Source organism: Phascolarctos cinereus, unplaced genomic scaffold (assembly GCF_003287225.1).
Source record: "Phascolarctos cinereus isolate Bilbo 61053 unplaced genomic scaffold, phaCin_HiC Scaffold_9;HRSCAF=440, whole genome shotgun sequence".
Taxonomy (NCBI): Eukaryota; Metazoa; Chordata; class Mammalia; order Diprotodontia; family Phascolarctidae; genus Phascolarctos; species Phascolarctos cinereus.
The window spans coordinates 118,518,737-118,535,469 of NW_027556402.1; the positions used below are offsets into that span (position 1 = coordinate 118,518,737).

General features: G+C 36.7%; 1 protein-coding gene across 7 annotated transcripts in view; it reads left to right on the top strand.

Annotated features, from left to right (window-relative positions):
• ELF2 (E74 like ETS transcription factor 2) overlaps positions 1-13,364 on the top strand; it is a 125,710-nt gene extending 112,346 nt beyond the window's left edge. For all 7 annotated transcript variants that reach the window (XM_020967480.2, XM_020967483.2, XM_078148942.1 and 4 more), the window contains 4 exons: positions 1,867-1,953; positions 6,302-6,494; positions 8,453-8,800; positions 9,270-13,364. In XM_020967480.2, the coding sequence (XP_020823139.1) occupies positions 1,867-1,953; positions 6,302-6,494; positions 8,453-8,800; positions 9,270-9,897 (1,256 nt within the window). In that variant the 3' untranslated portion in view covers positions 9,898-13,364. The remainder of the gene's footprint in view (positions 1-1,866; positions 1,954-6,301; positions 6,495-8,452; positions 8,801-9,269) is intronic.
• The last annotated feature ends 3,369 nt before the right edge of the window (positions 13,365-16,733 follow it).

Here is a 16,733-nt window from a genome sequence, read left to right on the forward strand (position 1 = left end):
TTGTTTTAATTAGGATCTAAGGGATCTTTCCCACTTCTTGAACTAAAATATTTTTGAGTACACATATAAGTCAAATCCAGTGAAAAAAATATTGAAAATCGCATTTATTTGCAGAGATGAAACATACAGCGAGCAGTACAATAATTGTAACCGTTCCACTATAATAAAAAATATATTTCTGTGGAGTTCATTGTAACATAATTTTATTTAAATTGTTACCAGAATGGGGCGCCAGAGAAAGCATAGAATTTTAAAGAGTTGGAAAAAACCTTAGGAACCTTCAAAGTCCATCCAGCCCCCTCATTTTGTAGATTGAGGACACTTGAAGCTCAGAGAAGTTGGGATCTGAATTCAGGTCTTCTATTCCAAGCTTCTTGGTATTACAGGTATCCCACCCTGTAGAACCTACCTATCTCCAGAAGCTTTTATGAGAAAAGAACTTGATAAGCCTAAAGCATTTTGTACATGGGAGTTATTGTCCCTGAGAAAGATTGTACAGCTTTGGCTTGTATACCTCCAATATCAGGCAGCTCATTGCTACCCATTTTCTTGTTCTCCAGGATTTTAAATCCTTGTAACTACTTTAAACAAAGCCCCAGTTCTCTAGACAGTTTGTTAGGACACAAACTTTACTTATTTTAAAAAAATCCTTTATTAAAAGTTGCATTGTCTATAATAGGATTTAACTACCCTGTATACATTCAGGGAGGTTTCAGTCAGGCCTTGTTGTTCGTGAATAGCTGAGCAGAAATGAAGGAATCCAGGCCATTTATACAACTGTTAACTTGAAATGGGATCCGCTGTTATATGGAAGATGAAGAGCACGGGGAGGAGAAGGTGGAAAGAGTGCCACGTTTACAGTCACGACCCAGGTTCAGGTCTTCCTCCTGTCCCTTACAGATCTTTGTGACCCTGGCAAATCGCGTGTCTCATCTGCAAAAGGAAAGAGTAGGTCCCTTTCAGCTTTAAATTGCTGGTTCTATGAAATATGTAATGGGAAAATTCATCTCTATAATTTACAGTTGACTCAAAAAATAGGCTGTGCTTTTCAGGTCAAAAGAGAAATGAATGATAGAAGTTTAGCATTTTAAAAATTTCAAAATGACAACTTCTCGTTTCACTTGAGTTTTTCATTAGATCATAGCTTCTGAGATGGGTAGGTAAAGACAGATTTATACAAACCTGTATGACAGAAAATAGTCAAAAAAGTTTGCAGTTAAGTTTCTCTCCCCCCCCCCAGGCAGTTGGGGTTAGGTGACTTACCCAGTGTCACACAGCTAGTGTCAAAGTGTTTGGTCTGAATCCGGATTTGAACTCGGGTCTTCCTGACTTCAGGGCCAGTGCTCTATCCACTGCGCCACCTAGCTGCCACCCCAATTAAGTATTTTTTGAATTGCAGTTGGATTCTTGCCATTGCTATTCAAATAGAAGTTAGTAAAGAGACTCTCTTACTATAGCAGTAATTGCCAAATAAGAGTGTGCCAAATTTTGGTAATCTAAAATTGCTTAAAAAATATAATGTAGGGGGCAACTACGTAGTTAGTGGATAGAGCACTGGCCTTGGAGTCAAGAGGACCTTAGTTCAAATGCAGCCTCAGACACATAACACTTACTAGCTGTGTGACTCTGGACAAGTCACTTATCCCCAATTGTCTTGAGGCGCCCCCCCCAATATAATGTGAAAACCTCAAAACTCTTTACTAAGTAACGTGTAGATTGCATTAATCAGGAAATTAACATCCCTTTTCTATGAAAAAATGTGTTAGAAGTCTAGTAGCTATGTTTCCACTGGCTATATTTCCTGTTTATTTTATATTTCTTATATTCCCAATTTTAAAATTTTATTTAAAATTTTATTTTTTACAGTTGGCCGTAAACCAAAGACCCAACAACCAGCTGTTTCCAACGGGTCACCTGAATTAGGCATCAAGAAAAAACCCAGAGAAGGCAAAGGTAACTCGAGTGTGTGTGTAGAAATTTTGACTGCAGACATTTACATAGCATTTTTTTTTTTAAAAACTACTTATTGATGCACATGAAATGAATTTTTTTTTGCAGTTATTGTAGACTATATTGCAGCTACTGTTGTTAAAGAAAGTAGTATGTTAAACTAAGGCTTGTTTTTTTCTCAGTATGTAAATTTTTAGTGGGAGAATTTTATTCAGGCAAATTTAAATTTTCCAGGATATATATCAATTAAAAGGCACCCTGAGATAGTACTGACCTTACTAGATTGTTCTCTTGCTTGGAATAGTCTTTTCAAGGTCAGAGTAAAGCATATGGCAAAGTATTGAATAATAAAGCATTACTGCAATATTGCTTTTCTGACACAAATCATTTAGAGATTTCCAGAATCGTTCCTCATATTGATTTATAATCTGATTGGTGTAACTATTTCTACTGGTGCAGATTGCAACGTATCCATGGCTTCTCATTTTATGTGATTCTTGTTTGTAGTTGTTCTATAAATGTGCTGTATAGTATTCACCCAGCATCCTCCAGGGCTTTCCTCCAGTGCTTTTAATATTTCCTAGAGTTCACTTAGGCTGTCTGTCCCTTCATCTTACACCTTCTCTGTGTAATTGGCCCACTTCTTTCTCCCCTTTTACATTTGATTGATTGACGTCCTTTATATAATTTCTCATACACAAACCATCATTGATTAAAAAAAAATGCCCCGACAAAAACAAAAACTAAAGTATGATTTTAAAATGGTCAGCACCACTGTTTTCATAATGTTTAGTAAATGGATGTAATTCATATTCTTTTCATTTGGGGTGCAACATTTACTTTCTATTTTACTGAAACAACATATTTGATCCTTGAAATCAGCAAGTTATTTATAGTTAAAGGATATTGTATTAAAAAAATTTTAATCTGAAAATATTTGAATGGGAATTAGAGAAAATATATAATCATGTTGAGAAACTGGGCATTTAGTTCAATAAGTTATTTTTTTCAATAATGGTTGCAGCAAACTCTCAGTTATTTAGAAGCCAATAATCAAGTTTGAGGCTCATCTAGGGAGTTTTACTTTTCCTTTTATTTCCTTGCCTGCCTGAAGTCATTTCACCATCCCCAAATCAGTATCATGAAGGAATAGCATTGAAGCTAATTTCTTTTATACACTATTATTGGGAAGATTCTCATGATTCTGATATCAGTAATTCTGAAAGGATAGACATTCAAATAGAGTTAGGGAAAATTTTTAGAAGGGAGACTGGTTCTCCCAGTGCACACTTATAATAAACCCTGATTCCCTTGCTGATTGGCATGAGAGTTTTAACCTGCTCCATTCGTGACTGGGGCCCATTCACCCCTTCTTAGCAAGCTGGTGGCCCCTTTTCTCAAGAACTCAACCTATTGGTGCAGGACTTAGATTGGACACCTACTTGGCATTTTACAATATAGCTTAGAACTCCCAGTCTCAAGCATCTACCAGCCTCAAGCTTCTCCAGCAGCAGGGGGTACTGGCAGGGAGAAAATTTTAAATTGAAACTTTGCTTTTTAGAATTATATATAGTTCTGTTTGCAGACTGGCAGTTGCAGCTTGATTTCAGAGCTTTAAAATAATTTAATTTCCAGAACCTCGAGTTAAGTGTTAATTTAATGATGAAATTTATTTTTAAATGCCATTTAGTTCAAAGACAAAATTATGTAGACTTTTAAATCTCAGCTGTTTTTAAAATTGAAGTTTAACTTCATTATTTGTATTTAAGCTTCTCACACTAAATTTCTCTACCTTTGGAAAGTTCCTGCCTGCCAACTTCAGGTGGACTGGCTCCACCTTGTAAGTGGACCTGTTTGTATAGAGGCCTTGATGTATATAAGGTGACTCCCTTTAAAATGCCCAGGAGGCATAACCAAATGTTTTAATTTGGATAATGCTAGATTAGAATTGCATTTAACTTTTGATGATAAGCCCATCTTTGAATTATTTATATTATACTCAAAACAGTAACTTATAGGAATTATAACCTTTTATAGTTAATGTCCTCTGGTGCATACAGGTCAAATCCCATTACAGCACACATCACTATAACAAGAGGGTGTCTAAATTATAACCATTTCAAGCAGTATGGTAGAATTCTAGTGCAAACAATGAATGTGGACCTCACATGAACCTCCTGGGAGCCAGAACAAAATTCATTTTGCATGAGCCCATTGTAAGCCTGAAGAAATATAAATTGCTGTCAAGTTATAGAAAGGAATCAGAGAATACCACAAATATTGTTTCTTTTTTACACATAACAAATTAAAACTATTTTTATGTCATTCTGCTTTTACATCTGCCACTGACAGCTTGAAAATCTTTGTCCTTCTGATATTTTATGTTTTCCTTGCTCTGTACTTTTGCCTTTTGTGTTGCCAGCTCAGTCTTGTGGTGAATCTCCTGCATGAAGCTTACCCAGGCTGATGTCATCTTGTACTGTAGCTGATTTATTAGAACCTATGTGCTCCTTTGTAAAATTTACTGTGTCATTATTTATGTTCCACATGTTTGTTATTTTCCCTCTTGTATTTCTAACTTTTCTTGGGGTAAGGGAGCTGTTTCTTATATTTCTTATTATGGCACTTTGGCATTGCATGTGCCAGTCACTTAATATGTGTATGAATTAATGACTAGCACCTTACTGATTATTTGTTGATCTTATGAAAGATCAACAAATTATCTATATTATCTGCAGTTTTTAATACAGCAAACCAGTGCAAAATTTGAGATTAAATTAGTTGGACACTTTTAAGCATTTTCCTACTAAAGTTCTAGAATTTTAGGTACTTTTAAGTCTAAAAGGAAATGAAGGGTGTGAAAATGAAGGGTGGAAGAGGTGGAATGAATACAATTCCACAAATATTTTTAAGTGCCCATGATGTACAAGGGGGAGAGCCAGGAGTTCTGGCTTTTAGTCAACCTATTACTTAGTGAGTGTGTGACCTGAGGCAGATCCCTTCCCCTCTTAGCTTATCCATCCACAAAGTGACAGGGCTCAGAAGAGGGAATCTTTGCCTTCTCCAAGTTGTTACAGTTCCATGAAATATTGTAATTTATCTTCTGCTTCTTGAAGGAATTTACAGGTACCATCTGCTTTTTATTTTAGTATTATACTCATTGAATTGTTTGCATGCCATGCTGCTCTTCAGGAGCTATGTAACCCTACTCTCCCAGATCTGAAGTGTACTTTGAAGCAGCTTTTTGATAGGCCGCTGTTTGTCTGGAAGACCTTTCCTAAGCCTTCTTTGAATTGGTACCAGTTCACTAATCAGAGGGAATTGATAAAAATTTTAAAAAGTAATGTATGAGAAATTTGTTTCACATGAGAGGTAGGCCTTGCTCTTATTGATCCGTGTGTGGACATTAAAAGTCTGCATCCAGTACTTGATGAGTAATCTAAAACTTCTGTAACGCCATTACATGCTTGCTTATCTCTACAAAATTGAAGCTGGTAGAAGTTAATGTAAGTTTGGATGAGAATAATTTGGACTTTGGCTTTCATAGGAACATGGAATTTAGAGCTGTACAACTGTAGCCATCCAGTCCAATCTCATTCTACAGATGGGGAAACTAAGTCCCTGATAGTTTTAAGGAACTTGCCCAAGGTCATCCTGGAAGTAAGTAGCAGAACCAAGATTTGAACCCAGGTCACCTGACTCCACATGCTGTAGGATTTTTTCCTACTTTGTCATGCTACTTGAGCCTTACTTAAAAATTTAAGCAAGCCATTATAGACATGCCTCCATTGTGCTGGGAGTTGTGGTAAGCCTACCTTTGTACAGCAAATGGACTTGACTATGTACAGTATTGTGAATTCTAGAGGCAGCATGGTGTAGTAGGGTCAGCCTTCAAGTGAAAAAAAAAAACACAACAACAAAACTGCCTGGGTTGAATTCCTTACTCTAACATATACTAGCTCTGTAATGATTTAACTTTTCAAGGTCTCAGACAACTTGCTAAAAACAAGAAGTTTCAGATATTGCTGATCTGCATCACAAAGTTTGGCGAAATTATAGATTTGGGACAAATATAGAATTTTAGACAATATCTGTAATATAGACTGTGAGACAATATAAATGTTTCATAATCGAATTTTACTGTATACATTCATTCTTTTGTTGCTTAAATACACAAATTAAGTAATAATGTTGCATAGTATTTGACCCCAGTGAGTTACCGTTATGATATTCTAAGCATGCATATATATATATATATATATATATATATATATATATACATACACACACACACACACACACACACGCATATACATATATGCCTAAAATGCTTTTATGTTTGTTTTTAAAGGCAACACAACATATTTGTGGGAGTTCCTTTTAGATCTCCTTCAGGACAAAAACACCTGTCCTCGATATATTAAGTGGACACAGAGAGAAAAGGGGATTTTCAAGCTTGTGGATTCCAAGGCTGTATCCAAGCTCTGGGGAAAGCACAAGAACAAACCGGACATGAACTATGAAACTATGGGAAGGGCCTTGAGGTAAAAAAACCAAACCAAACCATATAAACATACCCTCTTAGTTCATTAGCTATATAATTTAAAAAAAAAACCACTTTTTAAAGTAAAGAAAATCTCAGTAATTGGTGAGTTTAAGTCAACAATATGAAACAAATGTTAATTCATTTTGGGAAGCATGCTCACTTTTCATGCGGGTGTCTCCTTTTGATATCAGTAATGTTACATTATTGTACGTGTTAAGAGTTGAGGGTGTAACATTTCCAGGAATTTCTAAGCAGGGGAAAAACACAATTGTATATGGTGGTGTTTTTGTTGGTGGTGGTAGTAGAGTGTTTGGGGGTATAGTATTGGAGAAATGTATTACTTGTTTTTTTTAAAAGTCCTTAGACAAGTCTTAAGTTCATTTGTTGGTTTAGGAACAGCATGTATTTATATTGTAACTTGATTTGTTGTCCACAGAATTGTTTTCCATATTACATTTTTAAAATGCTTAACTCAGAGAACAGTGACATGTTGAATTGCTAACTGAATTTATTTTTAAATATTTTCTGGACAGTTTGTCCAGAATCAAGTATTTGGAAATGTCCATTTCATTTGGAAAAACATGGTAGTTTTTTGTTTTTGTGAATAACTTGAAGTATAGAAATGTTCCCTTCCATCTGCTTATCAGCTGGTCTTTTGCTGGTCAGGTTGGGATAAGGAGGGTACCAGGGAGAACCGAAATAACTGTTTAGCATTTAATTTGCATATGAACAGGAAGGTGTGTGCATTTACCATAGATTGTTAATCTTATGGTCTTCTGAGTTCACTCCAAACAGTGTGCAGCCCTGTCTGCTATATTTCACTGCTAAGGGGTTGAATAGATGATTTGTTAGAGTAGTAGGAATTTAATGTATGTACATAGTTTGTGAAAATATGCTTAATACAACCAAGTAGCAAATTTACTTTTATTTTAAACAGTTTCATCTTCTTTTGTGAATTTCAGTTACAAGGCTAAAAGGAATGAAGTAACAAATTTCTTTCTAACTCTAAGACCTTTAGATTTGTTCTTTTTCTTCTCTGTCCTGAGCCTTTTGAGCAAACAGGGCAATAAGCTCCTTGTTTCTGATCTCTACAGGAATTAATGAATGCTACTGCCAGTATCCACTCCACTCCCAGTCCTTTGAGGCCTAGGCAGGAGGACAGGAACCTACCTACCTACCAACTACTAGATCAAAAGTCAACAAAGTCCACAAGCAAAGAAGGCACTGAATCCTTCTTTCTCTTGTGAAAATGGCAGCATCCCTGGAGGCAGAAATTCATCTTGCTTTTGCATTTGGGAGTTGTACTGTACTGCTTTTCCTCATTATATAGGAATTGTAACAATTGGATACTGTAGATAATTTTTTAAATAAAAATCTTGCTATTTGAATACTTCAAAAGTATGCAGTTGCATATTTTTAAAGTAATTTTGGGGAAATAAAGGCCAGCAGTAAATGGATACCTTATCTGAAACATTTTATATGTAATTTATATAAATTAGAGAATATACAACCATACATTTTTTAGTTTCCCAATTAGGGGAAAAAATTGTGGGGTGGGGAGTCCCAAGGAGTGAGGAAATCATTTCTCTGCCAAATGACACCCTTCCTTGGGGGGCCCTCCCCCTTTTTATTTTCCTGGGCCTTTTACACCTATTCAAGATGATATGTGGGGGAGGAAGGGGAAGTCATACAGACACATAGTGCTCAGGCTGAAATAGTGGAGTTTGAAAGGACCCAAAATGAAAGCAGTTACTGTCTTGGTATAGGAGTGTTTCTGAACAGAATCAGTTTTACAGTGTAATTAATAGCAGTGTATAATAGATAAATCTCCTACTTATTAAGAGCATGAAATGTAAACATAGTTGGATATAATATCTATATTGTATATATATTAGCACAAAAGTGTTACATAAAATATATAACAAAATTGTCTCATTTGGTGCTTTATTCTTTCAGATACTACTACCAAAGGGGGATTCTTGCGAAGGTAGAAGGGCAAAGGCTTGTGTATCAATTCAAGGAGATGCCAAAAAATATAGTTGTCATAGATGATGACAAAAGTGATGCGTGTAATGAAGACTTATCGGCAACTACTGATGAAAAATCATTTGAACGTGTTTCGTTAACTGCCGAAAACCTCCTGAAAGCAGCAGCTTCTGTACGTGGAAAGAACTCATCTCCTTTAAACTGTACCAGAGCTGAGAAAGCTGTAGCCAGAGTTGTGAACATCACCTCCCCTGGGCATGAGGCTTCTTCAAGATCTCCTTCCACCACCACTTCTGTTTCAGCAACAGCTGCCCCAAGGTAAGTGCTGTTATCTTATCTCTCTTGTCACTGTTACCTTGAGAATACCAATCTCACAATGGTAAAAAATGTTAGGATTTTTTTATTTAAGTATTCTGAATTTCTCAGTGCTATGACTTTGAAAAATACTTTTTAAAAATGTGGTTTTACTTTTAACAAATGTTTCTCAGCTAACATGATTTGATTAATATATCTAACTATTATAATTTTAGCCTACTTTGTTTCTCATGTTTGATATTTAGTAAGAAAGTGGGTTGAAATTTAGGTGGGTGCTCTACAGTTACAGTGTTCATAAGATAAGTAAGAGGGAAACCAGAGTTATTTTATTTCACACTGTAGGAATTACCAGAAAATAAACTTAGGGGATTTGAGGGCACTGTTTTTTTTTATATTTATACATATTTTTGCTAGTTCTCTCCCTCCCCCCCAAGACTTGTTAATGTTTTTTTAAATTTTTTTTATTCAACAGGACAGTTCGTGTGGCAATGCAAGTGCCTGTTGTCATGACTTCTTTGGGACAGAAAATTTCAACAGTGGCAGTTCAGTCAGTCAATGCAGGCTCATCATTAATAACCAGCACCAGCCCCACAACAGCAACCACTCCAAAGGTGGTAATTCAGACAATCCCTACAGTGGTGCCAGCATCTGCTGAAAACGGAGACAAAATCACAATGCAGCCTGCCAAAATCATCACCATCCCAGCTACGCAACTCGCACAATGTCAGTTGCAAACAAAGTCAAGTCTGACTGGATCAGGAAGCATTAATATAGTTGGGACCCCATTGGCCGTAAGAGCACTCACCCCGGTGTCCATAGCCCATGGGACACCTGTAATGAGACTCTCAGTGCCTGCACAGCAGGCATCTGGCCACACGCCACCCCGAGTCATCAGTGCGGTGATAAAAGGGCCAGAGGTTAAGTCAGATGCAGTGGTTGTAAAGCAGGAGCCTGAAGTGAAGACTTTGCAGCTGGTACAGGAAGAGAAGCCAGCAGATGGAAGCAAGGCTGTGACCCATGTGGTAGTGGTCAGTGCTCCTTCTACCATTGCTCTTCCACTAACAGTGAGACCAGAAGGTACGGTGACGTGTGAGAAGTGAGGCAGCTCTTGACTGCCTGGCTGATGAAACATGGACAGGGGATGGGACATCATCAAGAACATTTATGGAGACTTTGCAACTTTTTTAATGCAATCAGAGACTTACTGGAAATAAATTACCTTTATCCCATGTTTAAGTGGGACATAAACTACACATTGAGATGCTGACAGAAAACTGCCTCTTACAATAACATATAAATATGAAAAAGGATTGAAAAAGGGACCAAGCAGTTCACTACATTATCAAGTTACACTAAGACTTGGAACACTAAAATAATTCTGTAAGAGGTGATCTTTTAGGTTAGGGGAGGGAGATAGGGAAGGATGGTCTCATTGTTACAAATAGCAAATTTTGATGCATTTTTTTATGCATACCAGCAATTATTACTGTGTGAACACAGTACTCACTTAACTGGTGCTATGTGAAGACTCTGCTAATATAGGTATTTTAGAATGTGAATTGAAGAATGGATCCAAAAGCTTCTGAAAGAGAACAACAGAGAAAAAGAGAGACCTAGTGGAATTTTGGTATCATATAGCTTAAGCTGATTTAAAACAAAAGCCTTAGACTGATTTTCAGTTTTTCTTTCTTGAAATAAGCTAATGGCTTGTTTGTGTAAAGCTTTTTTTATTAAAAGAAAAATTTTAAAAATCTTGTACCTAGCACAGTATTGTTATAGACTTTACATGTAACATATTTTGTATGGTAGTTTTTAGTCTGTTGCTTTCTTAATTGTGGACATAGTAGCAGCTGGCTTTGGCCTTTGCTGACACATGCCTGTGCCACTCACCCAGCCTTGGCATCTGTGCATACATTTCAGTCTCAGCTCTACTCTTTCACTAGAAAGTTCACGCTTGGCATGAATTTTTGTCAGGTAGTTTTAAACCTGTATTTCTTTCTTTTCTTTTTTCTTTTTTTAGTTCAACTTAAAGGAGGGAAAGTACCAGTGTTCAAAATTGAACTATAATAGTTTGTATATTCAACATTTGAAGTATATTATATTTTGTTGTACTCTTGTTTCAAAGTGTATTCATGTAGGTTTTACTGAAATATAGAAATGAAATTTATTTTGTGCTTTGTTTGGTCTCTGGCGATATTTTCGATGTTTAGAGGTAATGGAAACAAAGTAATTATGGTTACTATGGCATCTGCTTTATGATGTACCTTGTTAAAAAACTTTGATTAGCAGATAACAGAAGCTGGTTTAAGAAAAACTCTTTGCCATCTGTAATAGAAATCCTTGGTCTTACCTAGAGATTTTGCCTCCGTTTCTATTAGTTATGAATTCAGCAGGTATCAGCTGTGCTTTTGCCATTCCATTTCTTTATGATCTTAATGTTAATGAAGTTTGAATTCCAGTGTTTTAAAAATGACAACACATCATATTAAAGGTGGTTGATTTAAGTTTAAAAAAAACAAAAACGGAAAATGACTAGTTACAAATCTATTGAAAAGTGGTATATGTGCTAATATAGAGATGTTTTAATCTTTCCTAATTATGCATTTGCTCAAAAACTACTTCATACTGTTAGAATGAGTTAATCTACCTGCCTTTACGATTTGTTGTCGTTTAAGCCAGGATAGCAGTGACGTGACTATCAAAAGATACAGACACCTGGTTCTGTTTTAATTCTATCCTGGGAGTTAAAAGAGGGAAGGAAGAATTCACAGGTTTAATAAGCTGTTGATAGTACTATTTCTTTGTATAAATCTCTTACACGTGTGTGGTGCTTTACAGTGTATAGCAGCATGGTTTTTACATACATTATCTCATTTGATCTTCACGATAACCAAGTGAGGTAGGCAGGATAGGCACTGTAATCTATAGTTAGGCTTTGGAAGTTTAACACCATGTCACAACTTGAGCTTCTGATTTCTTTTCCAGTGTTTTTAAAAAAGACTAATAAAATTAGAAGAGCATAACTTCAGCATTAAGATGCCATATTAGCATAGGAAATAAAAAATGAAGTACCGAACCCTCTATGAAGCTGGAATCCAGATGCCCACATTGTCCTTCCTGTTTTCATTCTGGGTTAAGTTTGGATGATCACTTTGCAAAATGGGATTTCAACTTGGAAAAAAACAAATATCATGTAGGGAGTGTATCTATCTGTCTAGAGAGCTACAGAGAGGTAAAATTCATAGTGTTGCTAAAGAAGTGGTAAAGATGCTAAGCAGGCATTGGTATTCCTCTAGAATTAGGTACAACCATTGGCTGTTTTCTTTTCCCATCTTCAACACTGCCTCCAATTAAGCTGTTTACTCTAGAGACATAAAACAAGACTAAAGATTGGCATACCTAAGGGAGACCATCCAGGCCAGCATCAATCTCCGGTGACAGCAGTTACTTATTTCTACCCATATTATATAGAACACAGTTCAGCAGAACCACGGTTATTGTTATACTCTCAACACAAACTGCATTTTACAAATAGGAATTTTTAGCACTTAGGAAGGGTAAATGTTAGGATTAGGTGAGATTCTAACTGGAACCAATTAAAGGACAGAATTGAAATAAGGACGTTTGTATATGGTAGAAATAAAATGTCTTAGTCACCAGTATCCTAATGTGAATAAAATCCTTGTCAGATATGATTATCAACATATCAGTATTTCAGTGCTTACAGTGTCCACCATGGTGCATATAAGTGCAAGAATATTTCTTGTCCTCAAGGACCTTACCATATACTCTAGGAGATGTGATGAACAACTGAAATGGTGTGAGATAGATTATACATGCCACAGAAGTTTGGAGACAGAACTGTGAAGGCTGGAAGGACAAAGGCTTCATAAAAGAAATGGGGCTCAAGCCTTTGAAGGCAGGATTTACCTAGGTAAGAAGGGAGATGAGATCAGTTAAATTTAAAAAGAAACATAACCAGGTACTGTTGTTGTACAAGGACTAGCAAAGTAATGAGAATGACATGTGGCATGAAATGAAATAATATAAGACTAATACAAGCCTAAGAAATGAGCAAGCAAAATACTATGTTAGGTCAAAAAGGGGAAAGGCCATTACAGATTTCTCAAGGCAGGTTCATTAGAGGATGGGTAGAAATTCCTTTGCAGGGAGAGGCAGCAGGAGTGCACTCTAGGCATTGGGACCATCATGAGCACAGAGGAAGAAGGGAAAGTAGTAGTATCCCATAAAAGGCAGTTAACAGAAAAGATGGAATCACAGAGGCAGGAATCGGCGTAATGTGTTCAAAGCATTAGAAGCTCAGCCTGTGACTGCAGCAGAGTGAATATGCGAGGGAGTAGGAAATACACTTAGGATGGTTAGGGTGAGCCCAGATTGGTGAATACTTTTAGGTAGTGCCAAAAAACCATTGGAAATAGGCCTAGAATCAAATCACTTAGAAGCTGTGTGACTTAAGGCAAAGTATAGCCTCCCTGAATCTGCTTTCTCACAAAGTGGTTGTAGATCAAATGTGACTCTACATTAAAGGAATTTTGTTAACTATAAAGCACTGTGTATGTGTAAGTTTTAATTTGTTTTGTGAAAGGTATTTGGTGAATCAGTTGATTAGGCAGGGTAAGAAATGATTGTTGAAGGTTTTCTGAGCAGTCGATGACATGTTTTAAGAAGGTTAATCTGATGATATCTTGCCCAATGGGGTGAGAATACATGAGGGGATAGGTGTAACTGAGTGTGGGGGTAATCCAGCTGTGATGTAAGGCTAAGAATGGAAAAAAATTAAACTCAACCAGACAAGGTAACTGGTTATGAGAAGAGGGAGAAGGACAATTTTTTTCAAGGTTTTAAACCTCAATTATAAGCAAGTTGGGAACAGAAAATGATCTTTAAGGAGAGTACATATTTGGTTTTAGCTATTTTGTGTTTGAGATGAAAATGAAGCATCAAAGTAGAATGCTTAGCATAGAATGTTGGACATTTGGGACAAATAGTTTCGATGAGAGGGTAGCCGTAGAGATAGAGGGGAATCATCAGCATGGATGTCCTGGACAATGGACAGGCTCTGTGGAAGTTTGTGTAAAGACAGAAAAACAGAAAACCAAAGGGTGACAAGAGTCTTTGTAAATAACTATAATCTGGGGTGGAAGAAGTAAGAGGGTAGCATGTCATTGGAAGTGGGAAAACCAGGGTAAAATCATGAAAGGAGTGTCAAGAATCACATGATTTAAGAGGGACCTCAGATCATCTAAACCAATTCATAACTAAATAGAAGTCCCTGCTACATTTCCAATAAACTTCCACTTGAAAAACTCACCACCTCTGTTCCAGCTTCTAGGAAGTTCTCTCTCAGGTGACATTTTCCTCTTTGCACCTCCTCTACCTCCTAGTCCTGCTCTCTGGGGTCAAACAGAACAAGTCTAAGCCCCCTTAATAGTCTTTTTGACACTTAAAAAAACAGTCCCTTCAGCTGATACTGACTTCCAGTCCATCATTTTGAATGTCACTTAAATAAGCTCCTGTTTGCCAAAGTCCCTAAAATGCCACCCAGCCAGAACTGAAGACACAACTTTAGATGTGGTGTGACCAGGGCAACAGGATTACCACCTCCATTACTCTAGACACTATGCCTCTCATATCTGTTAATTACTAAATACAACGGCCTCTTCTGAGTTTCCACTCTCTCTGAACTGCAACTGACTATCCCACCAAGCGGCACCTCTCTTAGCTTCAGCCTCAGTACTACTGGGCTTTTCCTCCTGCATTAGTGACTCTTCTCTTCACACTGCTGTAAACATTTACAAAGTTTCTGCTCTACCTCTTTACCTTTATATCTTTCCATGACAGCTCCTTTCACTTCCAGTTTCCCCCTATAACCCTAATTTGGATGATTCCAGTCTGTATCTCCACCCCACACGTCTTTCCTGACCTTTATAATAACACATTTCCAATCATCTGCTGAACATTTTCACCTGAATTTCCTTTTGGCACTTCAAGCTCAAAATATCCTAAACTGAATTCACCAAGAAAGTGATCAAATGCCGAAGAGGGATAGAGGAAAATGAGGATGGATTTGGATTTTCCAGGTCTAGTTCAATAGAGGGGATGAAAGCCGGATTCCCAAGGTATTTTACATATAGCAAGTGGGTTACAGTCCTTAAAATAAATATCCAACCATCACATATGGGTAACTTGATCAGGAAGAGTACACAGAGATCAAAAGTTGCAGCCAACAGCACAGCTTGTATGCCAAAACTGTCTTGATTTGAACTTTGACTTTTTACTTTAAAGCTACTAAATTTATGCTGAAACAATAGCATTATTAATGATACCTATAATGTTATATATGAGAGTAGTTTATTTCCTAAAACCCAGATGAGTCAATTATAGAGGCTTCCTAAATGTTGATATAGTCCTAGCATTGCCACTAATTTGTTGTGTGACCTTCAAGTCACCTCACACCCCAAAGGTTTTTTTTTTCATTTTTTTAAATGTATGAAATGAAGGTGTTGGTGTACAAATCATTTCATCCCAGTTTTCATGATCTGTGGTTGTGGGATATAGCACAGTACATAGGGGCTGAACTTGGGAATAGGAATGCCAGAATTAAAACCCTACTTTTTGTTTTTGTTTCTTTGCTAGGCAATGGGGTTAAGTGACTTGCCTAGGCTCACACAGCTAATACTGTTTGTCTGAAGTCACATTTGAACTCAGGTTCTCCTGACTCCAGGGCCAGTACTCTATCCACTGCACCACCTAGCTGCCCCCTTAAAACTCGTTACTTATTGAACCTGGTTGAAGTCAACTGATCCATGCTTCTCCAACAACTCCCCTGGACTTCTTTAAGTAAGGCTATGATTGCCTAGGTGGAAAAAAGGTTTATATATGAGTAGTTCTGCATGCTAATCCAAAAAAAGGGACTGATTTTTTAAAAAAAGCCATCAATACACTAAAATTTATAGACACACGAATGTCAATCCAAAGTAGTCATAGGAAGATATACTTATTCCATCATTCCTAATTTTTTAGATTTTAAAAATTATATATTTCTAAATTTCTTGGAATTATTCCTAAAATTCTTGCCATAATAATTTTAAGAGCTTGGGCCACATTCTTTTGAATATCTTTGACAAAATTTAACTTTAAATAACTTTTAAAAAAATTCCATTTTATTTTCAGTTCTGACTTCTCTCCTTTCATCTTCCCTCACCCTCACCTATTAAGAAAGCAAGAAAAAACCAAAAACCTGTTATGTCTTAAATAAGTTTTGACTTAATTCCCGGTCTTCAAAAAAAAATTTCTTAAAAGGACAAAGCCTGAAGACTAGTCTCATTCATTTCAGCATTGCATCAAAAAGGAGCACCAGCATGATGCCCTGGTAGTACAAAGAGTTTTGAGTTTGGAGTCAGGGAGATCTGTGTATTCCAATTAAACTTGATACTATGTTTTGATAGGCAAATAATTCAACCTCTCTGGGCCTCATTTTTTAATCTATAAAAATAAAAATAATTGTATCTGTAGGGTTGGTTGTTAGGATCAAATGAGATAAATTCAATTTTTGTTACCCGTGCCTAGAACTCTTCTCCTTGCCTTCATCTCATGGAATACTTAGCACCCCTTGATCCTCTAACTTCACCCTGGTTAATTTGGCTCAGTTTTGATTGCATAGCATCCCCTGCTCCAGAAACTGCTTTGTGTTTCCTGTGTATATTTTGTGTTTATCATGTACAGTATATGCTATTTCTCCCCAGGAGAATGTAAGCTCTTTTGAAGGAAGGCACTTATGTCCTTTTCTCTTTGTTTGTACTTGTATAGTACTTGGTATATAGGAGGTGCTTAATAAATGCTTATTGAATTGAATAAAGTGGGTGATTGAGCTTGGTAATATTGTTTGAGGTCAAATGCTCATCGAAGTTAGGTC